This window comes from Erpetoichthys calabaricus, chromosome 3 (assembly GCF_900747795.2).
Source record: "Erpetoichthys calabaricus chromosome 3, fErpCal1.3, whole genome shotgun sequence".
Taxonomy (NCBI): Eukaryota; Metazoa; Chordata; class Cladistia; order Polypteriformes; family Polypteridae; genus Erpetoichthys; species Erpetoichthys calabaricus.
In genome coordinates, this window is record NC_041396.2 from 132,108,470 (window position 1) to 132,130,779 (window position 22,310).

The 22,310-nt window shown below is 39.4% G+C and overlaps 1 protein-coding gene across 5 annotated transcripts in view; it reads right to left on the reverse strand.

The window, feature by feature from the left end:
* The window catches only part of LOC114644899 (CAP-Gly domain-containing linker protein 4-like), a 207,783-nt gene that overhangs the window by 25,213 nt on the left and 160,260 nt on the right, over nucleotides 1–22,310 (reverse strand). For 3 of the 5 annotated variants that reach the window (XM_051925329.1, XM_051925328.1, XM_051925327.1), the window contains exons 10-12: nucleotides 12,572–12,658; nucleotides 9,488–9,649; nucleotides 9,188–9,316 (exon numbers count right to left, since the gene is read on the reverse strand). In XM_051925329.1, coding sequence (XP_051781289.1) covers nucleotides 9,188–9,316; nucleotides 9,488–9,649; nucleotides 12,572–12,658 — 378 coding nt within the window. The remainder of the gene's footprint in view (nucleotides 1–9,187; nucleotides 9,317–9,487; nucleotides 9,650–12,571; nucleotides 12,659–22,310) is intronic. The other 2 variants (XM_051925331.1, XM_051925330.1) reach the window with 2 other exon arrangements.

Consider the following 22,310-nt stretch of genomic DNA (forward strand, 5'->3'; position numbering starts at 1 on the left):
GAGTTTAAAAGGACTGTGGGAGATCCCAGCAGCTCTCTGGAGTGGAGGATTAGGAATTGTTTATTGATTAGTGTTTGTGATTAGTGATTATTGAGTATTGTGGAGTGTAGGTGCTTTGTGCACATTAATATTATAATAAATAATAATATTGGAGTTTGACCTGGTGTCAGAACGTGTTGTCGGAGGGTTCAAGGGGACGACAGCGCCCCCTATCTGTCACAGTGGCATAGCCGGCAGGATACTCTGGCCGTCTATTTGGCAGAGGACCTGAACAGAACCCCAAAAGACCGTCATGGGGAAAAAAGAAGGCCAAGCAGAGCGGCAGCACAAGCGGAGGTCCAGCGCCTAATGCCATATGCGCTCAATACGAGTCAGGGAGCAACTACGTGTGCTTGGAGAAGCTTCCGGAAGATAACGACTGCTACGAGGTATGTGCCAGGAGCAAAATGGAAAACATGTTTAAAAAAACGTACTTTGTCCCGTGCTCATACCTTGTAGAACAGCATCCGGAGGCTTTGCAAGAAGCGGAGGAAAATCCCGAAGGTGGTGGCATGCTCTTGTTCGAGCAGACGAGCAAAAAGAAGGACTTCCGCATGTCGTGTGCCCGTGAGGAACATGTGACCTACCCCGGGGAATTCTAGGAAGGAGACGGTCCGTGTACTGCTGCAGACTCCTTCGCCCAAGAGAAGACAGACCCGGTCTTTCCGAAGGGGAAGGGGGAGGCGAGCGAAGCATCGCTCACCCCACAAAAAGTGTAAAAAGGACCGGAAATGACTGATCAGTCCGGCGATAAATTGATACAGGCGGATCACAGTCAGCCAAAGATGGCAACCGGTCTTCTGAAAAAGACTACATTTCCCAGAAGCCTGTGCACAACCCAACAGAGCACGTGCCAGAAGCAGGCGTGCTTATTGGCTCCTGGCTGGAAGGTAGGGCTAATGATGGCTTGAGTCTGCCTGTGGCCAAGTTAACTAATGTTATGGACTTGCGGAAGCTGGAAAAAATAATTCAGCCTGTGAGCAGTTTCTTACAGGTTGTGAAGACAATCAAAACGATTGTGGAGGACCTGGGAGCAGCGGCTGAAGTGCCTTTAAAAAAGGTAGAAGATTACCTGCGGCGATTGGGTCAGGAGCCTCTCGTAATGATTGATTTGGCGTTACAGGTAAGTTATACCGGTACCGTACATAATAGAGGGATGCAGAGTGAAACGGGCCCGCAATTTATCGATAGTGGGTGCCAGGTAGCTGTGAGCCCTACAAGGGAGTCGGGAACGTTGACCGAGTGCTTGGTGGAAGGATCGATCGAGCCGGAGCAGCTGAATAGTGCTGTCTGCCGGAATGATGCGACCCTGCAGACACCAACACCGGTCATTAAAAAATCAAAAGGGGTTCGGACAGTAAAGGGTCTCTCTCTGGCACATAGAGAAACTCAGACTGTTGACAAGCCCCAGATTAAAAAGGAGATCTCAAAAGAGAAACGGAGGTCTCCTAATAAAATAGTGAAGGGATCTGAGAGCTCAGGTGTGGCTGTGGAACCCTCCTCAGCAGAAAAATGGCGGAGCCAGAATTCCCGAACTGTTTTCAGTTTCGCAGAGGGAGACCAGCAGGAGAACGGCTGTGTTATGAATGCTGCCGGCCGGGCCACATATGGCATAATTGTCCACGGAGAACCGGGAAAAAATTGATTCATTTTTGCAATGTTCCCCCTAGGTTCACCAAGGAATGTTTTCCAGGGCATAGCCAAGGTCCGACCAGAAGCTCCTCCTGGAGGAGGACGGCCCTCGCGGGGCTGGACGCTACGCCCCATGGTGCTTCGCTGAGGGGGGAGTACTGTGATATATGGCCGGCAGTTTATCCCGGCCAATACCCCCAAGCCACCAGATGGAGCCCTCCCTGCAACATGGAGGTGCCCCGAATTCCACCAGGGCATCATGGACCTTGGAGTTTTAATTCACAGCCCTGCTGGATATCGTGGGGGCCGCTGCAGGGAAGAACAGTGAATGGTACTTTCCCTATAGCCTGGAAGTACTTCCCAGTCACAGGAACGGAACAAATGATGTACTTGCGGGCTGAAGAAAAGAAGAGTTTTGATCCGACCCGGAAGTGCTAGGAAGTCACGTGGACTGAGGGACAGAAGCACTTCCGGGTCAAGGAGTTTAAAAGGACTGTGGGAGATCCCAGCAGACAGCCGAGTTGGGAGGAAGGGTGACTGAGCTGCTGGGAGAGAAGGATTAGGAATTGTTTATTGATTAGTGTTTGTGATTAGTGATTATTGAGTATTGTGGAGTGTAGGTGCTTTGTGCACATTAATATTATAATAAATAGTAATATTGGACTTTTACCTAGTGTCAGAACGTGTTGTCTGAGGGTTCAAGGGGACGACAGCGCCTCCTAACTGTCACACTATCTATTTATTTCTTTATTTAATAAGCTTCTGTAACAAGCCAAATATCCCCCTGGGGACACAAAGTTCTAAAGTTGTATCTAACTAATCAGCTGTGGAGTAAGTTGCATTGAATTGTTTCATTTTTTTTAAGTGGTATAAAGCTGAAGTTTAGATAAATGTGTCAAATGATTCCATTTTTTTATTGAATTTATTAAAAGCAACTAACATTCCATACAAATAAGTCAAACTTAATAAAACTAAATTCAATTGAACCGCTACACAAGAGAAAGAGAGGAAGGTCAACAGACAGAGTAAAACTTTAACAGTAGAAAAGAGGGAAAAGAATCATTTTCTACAGTATAAAAGCTTATTCTAAAATGTTATTGATTAGATCCTGCCAGGTTTTAAAAAAGTTTTGAACAGATCCTCTTAGTGAGAATTTGATTTTTTCGAACAATTATGGGGGTAAAACTGATAGAATAGAAATAGCTTGCTCACTTTCTCTCCTCCCCAAGAGTCCCTTGGATTAAAATAGAAATATCTATTGGCAATACAGTCTAAATACTATAAACCCAGAATATGAACTTAAACAGTCCCAAAACAATAAACACAGGGAATGATGTTAAACAGTACCCATGGAGAAACAGATAACGTATGATAGTACAATCCTAATACAATAAAACCAAAGGTATGATGTTAAACAGTCCCCTTTGGGGAGAAAAATATATATATATATTGTAGCAGTAGAGGCTATTATCGACCTCTTGAACCCTCAGGTACCACGCCAAACACCAGGTAAAAGTCCAAGACTTATTTATTTTATAATAATTACGTGCACAAAGCACCCTCCACTCCACACTACACATACAATAATCAATACTCTCTACAAATACCAATCCTCCTCTCCCAGACACTTCGCCACACTTCCTCCCAGCTCAGCTCAGTGTCTGGGCTTTCCCACAGTCCTTTTACACCCCCTGACCCGGAAGTGGTTCCTGTTCAACAATCCACAAATCCTCATTACTTCCGGGTCAGAGTCAAAGTCCTTTTCTTCAACCTGGAAGTACGTCATTTCTCCTGTTCATGTGACCAGGACGTACTTCCAGGTTATAGGGCACATAACAGTCTGACAGCCTTCCTACAGCGACTCCCGGTGGCCCCCATGGTATCCAGCAGGGCTGCGCATACAAACTACAAGATCCATGAGGCCCTGCTGGAATTCGGGGAACCTCCATGCTGTTGGGAAAGCTCCACCTGGCGGCCTGGAGGGGTGGGCCGGAATATTTAGCCAGCCATCCATCACAATATGTATATTAAAAATACTAAACTACTAAAAATGTAGAACTTGCATTGAATATCCACTCTCAATTTAGTAGGATACAAAAGAGGCTGTATCTGATTTCAGCTTTCCGTAAGTGCTGTTTAATGCTGTAAAATGCGGCACGTTTAGCAGCTGTTGAAGGTGAGAAATCAGGGAAAATACGAATGTGGTTATTTTCAAAATAATCTCTTGTTTCAGTCTGAGAAATGACATCAAATTTAATTTAGATTGTAATTTGATGAAATGTACTATAAGGCTTCTAGGTTTTGAGGCATTCGATCCACATATGTGGTAAGCTGCTGATGTCTTGGTGTATGATTTAAAGTCCTCTCCAATTATTTTAGAGAATAGTTCAGCTATGAATTTCACTGGATTTAGACTTTCACTGTTTTCAGGGAGAACTTTGATTCTGATATTGGTTCTTCTGTATCCATTGAAGTTTTGCACTTCTCGGCTGGAGCCAATGCTGCAGCGTCAAGTCCCTGAAGATCTACTGTTTCACCTCTCTGTTCCAGGTCAGTTTCTGGCAGGCCGTAACTTGAACTTGAGGCTTATTTAGACTTACATGAAGCCTTTCAGTTTCTTTCTGAGCCCTTTTTCTGCTACTCATGCTTGTATATACTTGCATTTACTTTAATTAAAGCTCAGTAAATACAGAATACCTTGAGATGATGGTAAAAAAGGTAAAATAACACCTCTGCTAATCGTGTTCGGTCTCAGAAGTCCATCTCCCGAAATGGACAAGACCAAGTCCATTTTTTTAAAACACATTTTTATTGGCCAGAATAAAACAAGAAAAATGTAACATTCATTCAAATGTACATAAAATGTGTTGCATTACATGATAACAATATTACAGCATACTAATCAAAAACAACAATAATGAAAAATACCCCACTAAACTCCACTCACCCACTCACTTAGAAAAAGTGATGAACAGAAAGCTTTTTTTCTTAGTCCAAAGGTCACACAGGAAAGACAAAGCATGGACCACCAGGGGAGCCATTGCCAATAAAGAGAGAAATGAGAAAAGAGGAAGAAAAAGAAGAGAAAAACAAAATGTTTCATAGACTAACCACTACCCAGCCTTTAATCAAGTGGATTGCAATAGTCTAAGTCTGGATTGTGGAGTACATGGTTGGTCCAAGCTGCTGAAAGCAGCTGAAGGAAGAGGACAGTTCAAGAATGTAGCTTCCATTTTAAGAGCAACTTTGCTGGTAATAATGCCAACATTACACATCTTTGTTGGAGAGAAGAGAAGAATAAAGAGGAAAAGCCCAGAAATAGTAAAGATAGAAGGGACATAGGAACATCACAAGAAATTGAAGAAAGGGAGCCAGCAGCAAAGGAACAAAGAGATGCTATAGGGGAATAGTCCCAGAATATGTTGGGGAATGTTCCAAGAGTGTTGAGTGAGGTTGTGTATAGGATCAGAGGCTAGGACCACTACATGATGAGCTTGTGAGGTAGGACATAATCAGTGTAAAACTTTAAAGTGCATGTACTGGTGGTGAGGATTTTTTATGTTTTGGAAAATGGTAATTACAACACAATGTTTTACTGTTGATGACATCACAAAGGCAATTAGGAACAGTAGGGAGAAATTTGAGAGAAGCATTAATAAGTAGTGGGATAAGCTTTAACAGAAGGGATTGCTTTTTGGATTTAGGAGAGAGGGAAATTGAAAAATAAAAAAAGAGAATGGATGGAAATGGAAGAGATTATGGGACTCCACATGTCCTAAAACTGACTGTAACTGAAAGAAAAAGAAAGAGGAATTAGGAGAAATCAAATATCTTAACCTAATTTTTTCTGGGAATGAATAAAGTCTTTCTTTCTTTCTTTCTTTCTTTCTTTCTTTCTTTCTTTCTTTCTTTCTTTCTTTCTTTCTTTCTTTCTTTCTTTCTTTCTTTCTTTCTTTCTTTCAGATTGCAATGTCTCAATCCCTCCTTCACCAAACATCACATTTGAATATGATTTGGGCTGACTCCAATATTAAAGGTGCAACAGTGGAGTAAGACTGTGCCTTCTTATAGATATGCCCAAAGGTTTTTCAGCTCAGGCACCATAGGATGTAAGAAACAATGGGACCAAACAGGGTGACCAATACTTGAATCTTATTGGAAATAAATGGGATAGAAGAGAGAATATGGAACAGTACAACTGATTTCTATTGGAACCCATGATGATAAGTTGGTGAGTTGATTCAACTCCAGATTGGACTGAGGGTGAATACCAAGTGGTAAAATTCTAGGTGTAAGAGAGCCCCCAAATAATCTGACATTCACCGAAACAATGTAGCGTGTCTTACTGAGTGACGTTTGCCATTCCATAAAAATGAAGATAACTGACATTTGACCTCAAATTAGTATCTGGTTCTGGGAGGGAAGTGACATCCTAAAAGCTTTTATGAAATTCTTACAAGAATTCTAACATATTTTTTATGTATTTTTTAACATGCATCAGTATTTTTTAACATGCAAAAATGTATTTAATAAATTGCATTTTCATAATTTTTTACCACAGTTCAGCGCATCTGCCAAAAATTATAGGCTTAAGTCTTTCTCTAATTATTTATAAAGTAAAAAACTAGGATAGCAACTGCTGCAGACACCCATGTTAAATATCCAGTGAAGAAATATCATATATCCAAATTTGCAATACAAAAAAGTAATATATATTGTGGCGGGCGGCTAGGTTCCATGCCCGGCCGGGATGCCCCTGCTGCATATGTTCCGGGGAAGCAACTATGGGCAGTTCAATACCCCCCACGGGACACTTGGAGGCAGCCTCCCTAGCCAGCGGTGATGCCTCATTCTCCCGCAGGGCGCCATGGGAAATGGAGTCCTCAACAGCCCATTTGGGAGCTGGGGTGGCCGCCAGGGGGTGCTGCAGGGATTCCACAGCCCACCTAGACAACTCTTCAGCCCCACCCGGAAGTGCAATTGGACCCAGGTGGTCAAGCACCTGTAACACTTCCGGGTGGGCTATAAAAAGGACCGGCAACCACCACTCTGGGCCAGAATCGGGAGGAAGAGGACGAGGTTGCCTGGGAGGAGTGGTGGTGCCAGAGGAAAAGTGTTTGGTCTGTGTATATTAAGTGCTTTTGGGACTGTGTTGTCGCTGGAGGGTTCATGAGGAAGACGTGTCCTCCAGCTGAAGAAAAATAAAAGCCTGTGTCTTTTTACACGTGCCTCTGTGTCAGACTGTGCCAGGTCGGGTGCTATATAGCGCCTTTATCAAAATATATAGTAAATTTACAAAATAAAAAGAATATGAATTATTAACCTCATGTGCATAAGCACAGTTGTGACAGCATCATGTGCCAGATATTCAGATTATCCATATCTTTGTGAGGTGAATTACTGTTTCTAATTTTTAATTACTCTGGCATTTAAAGATAAATTTCTTAATGTCTTTTGATTTGTTGTACAAGCTTATCCACTATAAACAGCAGTAAATTACAAAGCAAATTTTCAAAAGTCCAAATTGGGTATCATAATGGTAAGATAAATTCTGTAAATTTATAGCTCCAGAAAATGGATTCAAATCTCAACAAAGTTAATTCCTAATGACATTTCTCATGTTAATACTATGCCCATTTGATTTTTTCTATTTATTTCTCACACAATCAAAAGATGTACAGTACTGTGCAAAAGTTTTAGGCAACTGTGAAAAAATGCTGCAAACAAAGAATGCTTTCAGAAATATAAATAATGATTGTTTATTGTTATCAATTTACAAAATGCAAAGTGAGTGAACAAAAGAAAAATCTAAATCAAATCAATATTTGATATTACTACCTTTAGCCTTCAAACCAGCATCAATTCTTATAGGTACACTTGCACAATGTCAGGGATTTTGTAGGATTATAGTCAGGTGTATGATCAACCAATTCTACCAAACAGGTGCTAATGATCATCAATGTCACACGTAGGTTGAAACACAGTCATTAACTGAAACAGAAAAAGCTGTGTAGGAGGCTTAAAACTGGGTGAGGAACAGCCAAACTCTGCTACCAAGGTGAGATTGTGGAAGATAGTTTCATGTCATGGCAAGATTGAGCACAGCAACAAGACACAAGGTAGTTATACTGCATCAGCAAGGTCTCTCCCAGACAAAGATTTCAAAGCAGACTGGGGTTTCAAGATGTGCTGTTCAAGCTCTTTTGAAGAAGCACAAAGAAACGGGCAACGTTGAGGATCGTAGACGCAGTGGTCGGCCAAGGAAATTTAGTGCAGCAGATGAAAGACACATCAAGCTTATTACCCTTCGAAATCGGAAGATGCACAGCAGTGCCTTCAGCTCAGAACTGGCAGAAACCAGTGGGACCCAGGTACACCCATCTACTGTCCGGAGAAGCCTGGCCAGAAGTGGTCTTCATGGAAGAGTTGCAGCCAAAAATCCATACCTCCGACGTGGCAACAAGGCCAAGCGACTCAAGTATGCACGAAAACATAGAAACTGGGGTGCAGAAAAAAGGCAGCAGGTGCTCTGGACTGATGAGTCAAAATTTGAAATATTTGGCTGTAGCAGAAGGCAGTTTGTTCATCGAAGGGCTGGAGAGTGGTACAATAATGAGTGTCTGCAGGCAACAGTGAAGCATGGTGGAGGTTCCTTGAATGTTTGGGGCTGTATTTCTGCAAATGGAGTTGGAGATTTGGTCAGGATTAATGGTGTTCTCAATGCTGAGAAATACAGGCAGATACTTATCCATCATGCAATACCATCAGGGAGGCGTATGATTGGCCCCAAATTTATTCTGCAGCTGGACAACGACCCCAAACATACAGCCAAAGTCATTAAGAACTATCTTCAGCGTAAAGAAGAGCAAGAAGTTCTGGAAGTGATGGTATGGCCCCCACAGAGCCCTGATTTCAACATCATCGAGTGTGTCTGGAATTACATGAAGAGACAGAAGGATGGGAGGAAGCCTACATCCACAGAAGATCTGTGGTTAGTTCTCCAAGATGTTTGGAACAACCTACCAACCGTGTTCCTTCAAAAACTGTGTGCAAGTGTACCTAGAAGAATTGATGCTGTTCTGAAGGCAAAGGGAGGTCACACCAAATATTGATTTGATTTAGATTTCTCTTTTGTTCATTCACTGCATTTTGCTGATTGATGAAAATAAATGATTAACACTTCCATTTTTGAAAGCATTCTTTGTTTACAGCATTTTTTCACACCTGCCTAAAACTTTTGCACAGTACTGTACATATGAGGTTGACTGCTGGTATCTGAGTGAGAATGAAATTACCATGTGATTGGTTGGCTCCCTGTGTTGGTGCAATGGCTATTGTGAAAAATTAATGGAATACAACACTAATGCACTGTCCAAAATGACACATTTAAAAACAGCATAAGAAAAAATACACAGACTAGATGAGACTGAAAAGCAAAAGAAATTTAACATTAATTATATTATATGGTTATCATAAAATAACATTCAATACAGTAACATGGACATCAAAGACTTACCTGGAGCAAAGCTTGTTTTTCCATGAAATCGAACAACACCTGTTCTTTGTCCTGCAACCAGAACTCTGTCTCCAACCTGAATGTTTGAATCTTCAGACTGGACACTACCCATAGAGAAGATCCTCTGCACTGCACAAAAATACATACTATAAATCAGTCAACAGGATATATTATTCAAGAAATTGCATGCTTTCTTTTCCTCAAAGTCTTGATAAAGGTTTAATTGATTCAACATAAATAGACGTGTAAATTAAAATTGTATGCAAAACTAAATAACAAAAATGATTTAAATCACATTACCTCCTGTGGAACGAACTGATGCAGGCATAGACCTCCTGGTACGAGAAACATTCTGAAGTCTTGGATTTGTCTGTTTTTGTTTGTTATTCATTGGAACTTTAACATCCAGAGATGATGTTGAGGATGAAGAGCAGCTTGAGAAGGGGATTGATACTGAACCTTCTTTAAATAAAGTTTAGACAAAAAATGAATATTTGTTATACAGTGCAGTCAGGCAAAACCAGTGCATTAAAATGTAGAAGGACCATTTTAATGAACGTTATTTAGAAATTTGACTGCATAATAATAAACAGGATTAGAATTGTTTAAGTAAAAAACCTAAAATATCTTTCTCAAATTGACTATCCCAGTAAAGTAAATACAAGTAACCCCAACAAACATTTTATCTGTAGCTTTTTGAGGTATTATAATACATAAAATGCCTATTCAACCAATTATCCAATTAAAATTGTTACTTTTACAAAATAACATGCACATCTCAGACACCAAAAAGATTTTTGCTGTATTGTACAAGTCAGATCAGGTTAAACAGTATGCTTCACTGTTTGGCTGCTGTTTGTGACAGAGATTGCTATTGTTTTCTCTTTACTTTTTATCCACACTATACATTTTCAGTTGCCTGTGTCTGTAACAAGTTATTAAATAAGAAGAAATCCATTTCTGGTTGCATTTCACTAAGCTGTACATACTGTCGTAATTGTAAATGTTTTAAATGAGAACCCACCCAATGAATGATGTGTTAAAAAACAGTCTTAGGCAATACGAATACAATTCTTTAATGCGGCCAGTTTACAAATACCTCTTGTCACAAAAGCTATGAATACAAAACCACATTTATTTTTAATATATAAACATTGAAACCTCATTTAAAAATGTGACCTTGTACTTCTGATATAATGGAAGAATACATATATACAGTGCCTTTTTTAAAGAGTATTATCAGCTCCAAAAGATATGCATTCATTGGCACAACATCGGATTGTAGGTCCTCAAAATACTTAAACTGAATTGTATACCTTGCAAATTATGAAGGCAAGGCAATATATTGTTCCCTCCTTTTTTGTATTTAAACAGAATTATTTCCTTTGACACCATAAAGATATATATAAAAAAAAAAAAAAAGAAGTAAGTAAACCCCATGAAATGATTTTTGCTTGTTTTTTTAAACATATGAAGACATATTAAGATTTGATGGCGCCCTGTCCAGTGTTTGTTCATGATTTGCACCCCATGCTGGCTGGGATAGGGTCCAGAACCCTCCAACCCACAACCATGTTCAACACTATGTGGGTTAGACAATGACTGACTGACTAACTGTCATTTAGTATGGTTTGATGTTTGTTCAATGTGTGCTTAGATATATAGAGCTCTCTGAAGTCTTCAAAAAGAAGGTTATAGATGCCTATGCATCTATGAAGAGATTTCAAACAACTGACAAATTTCCCCGACCAGGCCACATCAGAAAGTTCAACCCAAAACAAAAAACACAAGATGCTGAAAGAAGTCTCTAAGAACCAAAGAATTTAATCACAAGACACTGTTGATGTCAAAGTGCATGAGTCTACACAAATTAGATATATATGGGAGTGTGATACCCCATGTAGTTGGAAAGCAAGCTAATGGACTACATATTGAGCATCTTGTAGTTCGGGACCAATCGGGATCAGAAATGAGAGATGTTAGACAGGGAGGAACAGATAAAAAAAAGGCAGAATTTTAAAAAAAAGTGGGCTTTTACTTACTGGCGCATGTCAAATAGGGTCAGGCAGTTTTCACAGCAACTGACACATAAAACATAAAGAAGCAATGTCCCAAAAATATTAAAACTGTACAATATTTACAGTGAGTGTGGCAAGTCCCCAAATGTAAGAGAAACAAAAACAATAAATGTAAATACACAAAAATTGTCAGTCTTCCTCAATAAAAATGCACAAGGGAAGATACTACACAAAAACACAGTCCTTCCAATAAGAAGATCCACAAAAAATATTTACAAAGAGATAAATATTATATATACACTGTACATACACAAAAAGAAAATATATTCAAAAATAGGGCACAAGCCGCTATGCTTGATATACTTTAAGGCTGAGGTACACCGAACACTCACCACCACAACTTGGTTAAAAGACAAACCCTGCAGGCAGGAAGCGTCTTTTAACTCTGTGCTGTTTTGCCAACCAATCTTGAATCTCTAGGTCACCCTCTAACCAATCACAGGTGATGAGGGCACATTCCTACATCACACTGCATCTGCACAGCCTTGCATTCACACATGCTGAGGGATTAGGCTCGAGCTCTTTACAATTTCGTATCAAAGGTAAGTTAGTACCCCTCTTTCTAAACATTCTGTCCTCCTTTTCTTGACAATGCAGATACTTAAGTCATCATCCAAGAATCTACTATGCATTCTTCAAAATACCAAAGGGTGTTCCATGTGTTAGAACACCAAAGCTCACTCTAAAGTGGACATTGCAACATGACAATGATCCTAAACATACCAGTAAATCCATGAAGGAACTGTTAAAACACAATGAAGTGGAGGGTTCTGGTGAAAACCTGGATCTGAATCCCATAGAGATGATGTGGGGGAATTTAAAACAGTCTGTGCCTAAAAGGCAGGCCTCAAAAAATCATACAACTGAAGCAATTCTACATTAAGGAGAGGGAAAAACTTTATCCCAGTCGTTTTCAGAGACAACAAATGAGACAGAAATTTCTACTTGAGGATATTTCTGCCAAAGGGGAAAACACATCTATTACAGCCAAGGGTGCATTTACTTTTTCCACAGATGGGAATGACATATCTATTCCTTTTTCATTGAATAAAGTGTTGCAAAGTCAAATTCTCATTTTTTTCTCAGTTACATCACCTTTATCTGAATATACTGTTTAAATGAAGATTAAATATTTTAAAAAAGAAACATTTCAAGGCATGTACTTATTTTTTCACATAACTGTAAATAAATGTTAATAAAAATGTGTAAAATGATACTAAACAAAAGTATAAACTTTTACAATCTCAGAAACCACCAAGTTTTTTTTTTTTTTTTTAAATCAGACTGGCAACTGAATCTCAAGTACCTGCTTGGGTCGACCTGGTACCTGGGTTGTCATCTGACAGTTCAGTGGAAGTTGGTACCTTTTTGTTCATCTGCTTTTTGGAAACACCTTTCAAAGATGATAAATAAAACAAAAGGAAAAGTAAAGAAAAAGGATCAACTACCAAAAGGGACATGTGTAATAAATTTTATGCTGTTTTTCAATTATTATTATTTCTTCTTTCTGCAGTGGTACAAAGTGCAAAAAAATCAGCTTGACAGCTGATGGCAAATACTTGCCATCATTATGCCTGTTCATGTATTATGTAAACAAACAAACTGGTCATCCAAACAATGAACATAAGACATTCTACTAGTATCTCATCATATATTTAAAACATGTTCTTTTACTATGCTCTTTTTACAAACAAGAAGTGGAGGAGAGTGACATCATTGAAAGCTATTGAAAGGTTAATCCAGTGTAAAATAATTTAAACAAGGAGGTTTAAATAATGAGGTCCTTAGGAAGGCTATGAAGAGAGTAACTTTTCTTGTGTCTTTGCAGACAAGTGGCAACATTATATTTGTCACCTAAATTCTCTTCTTAAGAATGATCACATATGCATAGGTTTTCAAGGCCATGAGATGCAAATTATAGTCTGATGTAATGTATTCTATGATTCCTATTATATCAGGATACAAGGGGGCTCCGCCCCCTGATCGCTTCGCTCGCCTACTCCCGGGGTTGGGTAACCTGAAATACATTGATGAATGTCTGAGATATATCGAATTGTAAAGGTGTAGATGACAAACAAAGGAAGTAAAGAACCCATAGCATGGCACATTAGAAGGATTTATTGGAATACTTCTTTATATACAACATTTGTAGTAAAATCGTTGATAGAGTGCGTCATCTGGATCTAACACGTAGATCTGTGCATATTTGCGTTCGTGATTTGGCTCAGGGTGCACTGTTCCAATCTGATGTAATATTTGTCTACATACGCGAAAGCAGTATGGGCCATTGCCAGCTGGAGGCCTGATATTTACCCCGGTAGATGTAAAAGCAAATGAACTATTGTAGGATCTAATGCAGTCCATAATGTTTTTTCTTTCGGGTACATTGTTAGTTAGAAACATCCGTAGATATTAAGGATATTCATCTAAAGGAGGCAGTCTAACCTGACCCCTTTGACAACAACGTGTAAACTCATTAGTTGTATTGCCAGTTGTTTCTTCAGGCAAGTTAAGTGAATGACAATGATAGCAAATGATATTCATTAATCCTAATGAATGTTCATTAATAGTGGACGCATTTAAAACCAAAAAGCCGTCAACTTGGGTGGGACGCTACAATACTTTCTAATTTTACTGCTTTCATATTGTGTACCTTTGTCTTCATGTGTATCGTGCCATCGTTGGTCTGATCCTCTTGAATGCCACTGCTTTCATAATCTCTTATCTGCCTTTTTTTCTCTCCAATGCCTTTGGGTGTCTGTTCTCCGTATTGTGCTTATACACTTTCTATGCGCTGAGAGCATATGATTTGTGTGTTGGAATTGTTTCAATTTCATTATCTTCACTTTTACTTTAAAGCTTCATTAAAAACAATATTTTCTGGAGACACATAATTACAACGCAACGTATAACTGCCCGTGAGTGAATATTGTTTCTGTAATAAATAATTCGAATTTTTCTGTTTGTCCATGTGATTTATTGATTGTCATAGCAAAAGCTATTCTCATGGTAAACTGTAAACATTTTACTACGAATGGCATATCACGATCTCCTTTGGTGTGTAATGTTACTCGCGGAATATATACATCACCTTTCTTTTTGCCTGTTAAAATTTGCATCACTTCTCCGAGATCATCAATATACACCCGACCGAATTGTATACTCTTTGAAATTTAACTTGTCGTTCCTTTAACTGTTGTGGGACCACAGATTCTCATAGCATATGGTCCATTATTGTGTAAATCCACGTTTTGTCCATTGAATGATGCGAATGCGAAAAGACTTTGTTGTCTACTCTTTTTTTCAGACCTCAATTTGGCCTGATATTTTTTCAATTACACCTGGTTCTGATGATTAATCACCTTTTGTTTGCGGTAATGCAATTGTTTCTATCTTTTCTTTGATACTGTAGTGACTGACATGACAAAGTGTCACAAAAGTTTTACCTGAACAATCGCTGACTTCCTAACCCCAAACACAACTTTCTAGCACCCTCTCCAACGCCCCCCTCTATTACCGCATGAAATCAATACCCCGCTATCAGTCCTCCGTGCTGTACTCCGCCTTCCCTCAATCGGACCTAACAGCCACTTAAAACCAAAAAGCCCTCAACCTGGGTGGGACGCTACAATACTTTTGAATTTTACTGCTTCCATATTCTGTACCTTTGTCTGCACGTGTATCGCGCCATCGTTTGTTTGAGCCTTTCGAATTCCACTGTTTTCATAATCTCTTATCTGCCTTTTTTTCTCTCCAATGCCTTTGGGTCTCTATTCTCTGTATTGTCCTTATACGCTTTCTATGCGCTGAGGGCACATGATTTGTGTGTACTATGTGCTTTTACACGATTGATTTTTTTTTTGATTGGTGTGCTCTTATATATTCCTTACTATCTTTGTGGACCTTTGCGGGCCCCGTAGTGTCTTAACCCGTGCCTGCTTTGCTTCCGCAGTTTCTGACGCTTGTTGTAGGCGCCTGCGTTCATTGATCTTATCCAGGTGGGCTCGTGTGTGTATCGTTGAGCTGTATTGTGTTTGAATTTGGTGTAAAGCGTTCAGCGGTTTGTACAATCCCAAGCAGCACATTATTCCTAACCTCACTCCGCAGTAGTGCCACTCACAATATGGCAGTTCTTTTATTTGCTATTTCCATTAGTTGAGCTGTACGCGCCTGCACAATACGTCTCATGGTCCCATCGCCGTGTACCTGTGTCCATGCCATCCGGTTTACCATTCTCGGTTAGTAATATGGATTATTATGATATCTGTAGGTTGTTCATCATTGTACATATTAATTTTTAATAAATAACATTTACAATAACCTAATCCAGAGATCAGTTTATTAGAAGAAGCACAATACGATATTTTATTGTACAGCTGTAAGAAATCCTGAGACAGAAAACAAATGTTCTTTATCTGAACTGGGTAAGGTTATCAGTTTAGGATACTTCTATCAGACCATGCTGCACTTTTTCATCTCCATCTGAAGAAGCCAAGTGTCACCAATTTTATTGCTTCAATCAAACCTTTAGCTTTTCAAATATTATGAGGCGTTTTATTCACTGGGGACTGCAGGGGAAGGTTTATCTTTTGCAGTGTATGAATATTTTAATTGCAAAATTCTATGTATCCATTTTAGCATAGTAAAGAATTACCTTTGACATTTTAAGAAATTGCCCAAGAGAAAAGAAGCAATATAACATTTTATAAATGTATTAAATTGATATTGAAATATTTTACTTTTTCAGAAAAAGTTAAATAAATTTGATAATAAAAACACTCAAAAGGAATTACTTAAAATAAAAGCACAGGATAAGATGGAAGATCAGGCAGAACAAAAATATCTTCAGAAACACACAGCAAAGAATGTCACAAAGGTGGGGCCATGCAGCTCCACAAAAAGATCAGGAAAAGGCTCACGAGGTGCAGTTCTGAGGCGTAGCAATAGATTGTGCAGACTGTGCAAAGCACAAGTGCCTACAAGCTTGGCGGGGCCCACTCAGGGCCGGATAGATTAAAAAAAAAAAATCAATAACTTAAATCACTTGCACAGTTCATTGCGTTAATAATTCAGTTTCAGTGACATGTTTGCACCATTGCCAGGCCAATCCACTCCATGATTATATTACATATTCGGCAAGCCTACAGTTTACATGAATTTAGACTTCGGGAATTTGGAGGCTCGGAGCATAATTGGAGGCACAACATGATCTAGTCCGCCTTACAGAGAAGTGTACATTCGGTGACCTTTGGCATGCCATGCAGGATGTGAACAGAAGAAGTTTTGAAGGATGTCACATGAATAATGTAAAAATACATTATTATCGTAAATATTTCCTACTTTTGTACTTTGATTTGATGTCAACAGTTTTCAAAATTCGAACTTGTAAATGGTAAATCATAGAAATTCTGATGTTATGATCCCCGTTAGTCAGCAAACGCAGAATATTAGAACAATTTTACACTTTTTATACTCTCGCCAAACAACACCATGTCGACCAGTAGCACCGGATCTGGCAAACATTATAAGAGTGGTGCTGCTAAATGTAAGGTATACCTGCAACAGGAATTGAAAAACGCTACCCTTCTCAAAACTGAGCAAGGGCCAACGGTGGTAACTGAGAATGTTGATGCTGGTGAATCGTTGCAATGGTCGCAAGCAGATTATGCAGACAGTGCAGTGAGCGAAATGGTTAAAACTACAGAGTCTGGAAGTAGTGATACAATGGCTTCAGATCAGCTTCTATCTGCTAAAACTGTTAAAAATGGAGAAACTACTAAAGCCAAAAACGCAATAAAGCATATATGACAAAGCAATTTCCTACCGACGGGGCAAATTTCTTGGAACCATTGACACCTCACGTTATGATGTCCATTTTCTCAAAACTTGTGTAAAACAGGTTGATTGTGTTCTAGTATCCTGTCAGCTGGTGTTGTCATTTTAATTTGTTACAAATTGAAATTGCTTCATTTTATAGCACAGAATGGTTTCTACCTTCTAGCTTACGTTACATTTTAATCATCTTCCATCATAAAGTTGTCTTGGAAAAGCAAGCAGGTCCACAACTTACATATATTTATGTACTACTTACTACCCATACCTCCCACATTCCATTCCCTCAATTTATTTTATTTTTGCTAACTGACAGCAGCCCTAATAAAGTGATTAAAAAAGTTATTACAAATTCCATTTAGAGAGCCGGTTTGTTTGTCACCAGCGTGTGATCTGACAGTGTTCCAGTCATGAACACCACTGCCCAGCCAGCCCCTAGGATCTAGTTGAGAATAAATTACTAACAGTTAGGCTAGACAAGAGGTGCCCACCTCAGGGCGCTGCACAGGGGCCTTCAGCAAGCTAGCTACGCCACTGGTGCAATTTATGACATCAATTATTAATAACATTACAAATACTCAGTAGTGGGATACTGCTCAAAAACTACTAAGCCTAGAGCAAAGTTGACATCATTTTGGAAGTTTACAACACATGGTAATAATGTAATACACTGTGATTTAAGAAGTATACATCCACACAGACCACAACTGTGAAATGATAACAGAAGATGGGAAACAATGTGAAGCCTATTCTGCTTTCAGTTAGTGTGTTATGAAAATACACGGTTTCAAGTAATATTCTGGACTCTCCTAAAATATTAGATATTTTCAGTCCAACAATGGTTCCAGTCATTTTTAACAGAGAGTTGGGAAACATTGTACTTATATTTTGCATATTGGCTCGGGCTATAATGCATAAGCAGTTCACAGCATAAATGTGTGTGATGGACTGCAAGATATTTTTATTACTCACTAACTGCAAGCCAGTGAACTGAAGCAGAGCTCTGTAATGAACTGTAACTAAGAGACAGAAAAGAAAAGGTTAGACTACATAAATTATGCTTAAGACAATTTGCAACACAAAGAAAAAATCCTAGAAAACTTTAGTTGTGCATTACTGAGTGAGCAGATGTAAGCATCATTTCATATCAACTGCAATGGGAATGTGCTACATCTCTCTTCATTTGATGTCACCAACTTCAAAACAAAACACATATCTGTCTGATTCTTGCGGCACGGTGGCGCAGTGGGTAGCGCTGCTGCCTCGCAGTTGGGAGACCTGGGGACCCGGGTTTGCTTCCCGGGTCCTCCCTGCGTGGAGTTTGCATGTTCTCCCCGTGTCTGCGTGGGTTTCCTCCGGGCGCTCCGGTTTCCTCCCACAGTCCAAAGACATGCAGGTTAGATGGATTGGCGATTCTAAATTGGCCCTAGTGTGTGCTTGGTGTGTGGGTGTGCTTGTGTGTGTCCTGCGGTGGGTTGGCACCCTGCCCGGGATTGGTTCCTGCCTTGTGCCCTGTGTTGGCTGGGATTGGCTCCAGCAGACCCCCGTGACCCTGTGTTCGGATTCAGCGGGTTGGGAAATGGATGGATGGATGGATGTCTGATTCTTTTAATATTCTTGACATTTCCTTCTGTCTCCTTTGATAAAATAACAAATTTTTCCCTCTGCACTGGTTTTGTACTGTAAATTCAAATTCATATTATTATTTGAAAAAATTCACTGTACTAAAAAAAAAAAAAAATCTATGAACCTATGGAATGCAAAATGCATTCCCATGTAACAGTTATTAAACTTATTCTATCTGGAGACACTAGCACTCTTTTAGTTCAACTATAGAGTTTAATATCAGGAATAGGAATTTATAATCATTACTCAAACTCAACAAGTAGATTTTATAACTGAAGAGAGCAAAGAAAGGTCAACACTCTACTAATATGGAACAGCTTGTAATAATAACATCTGATAATATAATAACATAACTATGCTAATTTCTGGCTAATTTATTTACTTCAATTTAAAGAACAAATGCAATAAAAGACAAAAACACAAAAGAATATCTAGTAAGTACAATAATGTATTCCAAAGACAATCTATAACACAAAAACACAATACTAAATCTGTAACTCATTTAGACAAATGACAACTGAGTTCAATGCAAAGTGGTTCTTTATAGAATTACACAGAAAAAAAAAAACACAGGAAGGTTTTGCACAGACCAGATATCCTTACTTTACAACTACTTTGCATTAATGAGTTTATTAACAAATTCTGAAAAACTTCTGAAGAGAGACTAATACAGATAGATATAATTTTCCTTTCCAATTAATGACAAAAGAGAACATCACTTTCTCACTAATACATTTAAGGAAGGGTAAGGATTTTTCCAGTTGGGCAAAGCGTTCAAGCAAGTAGTGTAGTATCTGGTGCTACAATAGATTTTTCTTAGCATGATGTTATCTAATCTGATATTGCTTTGAAGTGTTAGAAGTAATTTTAGTTCCAACACTATCGTATAGTGATATCCAATATCTGACCAAAAATACCCGAGTGTGGAACATTCCCAGCAAATATGACCAAGTCAAACAGGAATTTGATGGCACTGCCAACAAGTTTAACCTTGCTAATTACATTTAACACAATTGTAGAAGAGATCTGTAAAACAGCTCACAGAATTACATGATTATTTACATTTTTATTACTTAAACTTAATCTGTTCAGTAAGGAGGGGTGAACTCTGCAGCAAAATTAATAAGGCACAAAATGAAGTGGATAGGTGCAGAATGCAACTGAGCTCACAATATTACAGGAAACAGAGAGAGGGAGAGAGACAAGCAAGCACAATGTATTAAAGCAAATATATTGCCATACCCGTGCACACATTTATTTATTCATTCTCTTTACTGAGCTGAATTTTTCACTATAAACTGCTTTCACAGAGGTTGACATTAATGTGCTCTTACCCAGTGTTAGCAAAATTGTGCATCATATGTGCTTTGGGCATTTCCATATTGACAGGGGTGATTTTGTAAATGATATGAAAATTCCATAAATTGCTCAGAAATTTCAGTCTGTTACATACTTACTGAAGTATTTACTTTTAGCAACATGCTACCCGACACCTGTGCTACTAAATTAACTTTAAGGTCCACAAGGAATATGTTTAAAAATACCAAAACGGGTCACAACAGCCGACTTTCTTTAGTGATTCAACCCAACCACAGACGATGCACAAACCAGTGTGTTTCTTCATGCCTGTCCCAAGCTCGGATAAATGAGTAGGGTTACGTCAGGAAGGATATCCATTGTAAAATTTTGACAGATCAATATGTGGACAACAATACAGATTTCCATACCAGATCAGTCGAGGCCTGGATTAACAACAGCTGTCACCGGTACTGTTAGCCAACAGGGTGCTGGTGGAAATTGGGCTACTTTTGGCTGAAGATGGAGAAGAAGTGGTAAAGAGAGTGGAACTGAGGTTAGGAACTTTGAATGTTAGCAGTATGACTGGTAAGGGAAGAGAGTTAGCTGATGTGATGGAGAGAAGGAAAGTTGATATATTGTGCATGCAAAACACTAAATGGAAGGGGAGTAAGACCAGGTGGATCAGAGGTGGACTCAAATTGCTCTATCATGGTGTGGTTGGGAGGAGAAATGGGGTAGAGGTTATTCTGAAGGAACAGTATGTCAAGAGTGTTTTGGATGTGAAATGAGTGTCAGACAGAATGATGATTATGAAGCTGGAAACTGAAAGTGTGATGATGAATGTTGTTTGTGCATATGCCCCGCAAGTTGGGTGTGTGATGGATGAGAAAGCAGATTTCTGGAGTAAGTTGGATGAAGTGATGCACAGTGTACCCAAGGTTGCAAACAGTGCTGATTGGAGCAGATTTCAATGGACATGTTGGTGAAGGGAACTGAGGGGATGAGGAGGTGATAGGTAGGTATGGTGTCAAGGAGAGGAATGAAGAAGGTCAGATGATAGTGGATTTTGTGAGAAGGATGAACATGGCTGTGGTGAATATATATTTTAAAAGGAGGGAGGAACATAGGGTGATGTACAAGAGTGGAGGAAGATGCACACAGATTGAAGACTGCAAAGTGGTGGCAGGGGAAAGTGTAGTTAGGGAGTATAGGATTGTGGTCTGTAGGATGACGTTAGAGATCAAGATGAGGAGGAGGGTTAGGGCACAGCCAAGAATCAAATGGTGGAAGCTGAAAAAGGAAGACTGCAAGGTTGAGTTCAGGGAGGAGGTAAGACAGACACTGGGTGGCTGCGAAGAGCTGCCAGATAGCTGAGCAACTACATCAGAAGTAGTAAGGGTGACAGCAAGGAGGGTGCTTGGCGTGACATCTGGACAGAGGAAGGAGGAATAGGAAACCTGGTGGTGGAATGGGTAAATACAGGAGAGTATGCAGAGGAAGAGATTGGCAAAGAAGAAGTGGGATAATCATAGAGATGCAGAAAGTAGACAAGAGTACAAAGAGATAAGTCGTAAGGTGAACAGAGAGGTGGGGAAGGCTAAAGAAAAAGTGTATGATGAGTTGTATGAGAGATTGGACACTAAGGAGGGAGAAAAGGACCTGTACCAATTAACTAGACAGAGGGACCGAGCTGAGAAACATGTGCAGCAGGTTAAGCAGATGGAAAAAGTACTTTGAGAGGCTGATGAATGAAGAGAATGAGAGAAAGAGAAGGTTGGATGATATGGCAATAATGAATCAGGAAGTGCAACAGATTAACAAGGAGGAAATAAGGACAGCTATGAAGAGGATGAAAAATGGAAAAGCCGTTGGTCCAGATGACATACCTGTGGAAGGTTGGAGGTGTTTAGGAGAGATGGCAGTGGAGTTTTTAACCAGATTGTTTAATGGAATCTTGGAAAGTGAGAGGATGCCTGAGGAGTGGAGAAGAAGTGTACTGGTACCGATTTTTAAGAATAAGGGGGATGTGCAGAGCTGTAGTAACTACAGGGGGGTAAAATTTATGAGACACAGCATGAAGTTATGGGAAAGAGTAGTGGAAGCCAGGTTGAGGTAGGAGGTGATTAGTGAACAGCAGTATGGTTTAATGTCAGGAAAGAGTACCACAGATGTGATGTTTGCTCTGAGGATGTTGATAAAGAACTATAGAGAAGGCCAGAAGGAGTTGCATGGCATCTCTGTGGACCTGGAAAAGGCATTTGAAAGGGTGTCTCAATAGGAGTTGTGGT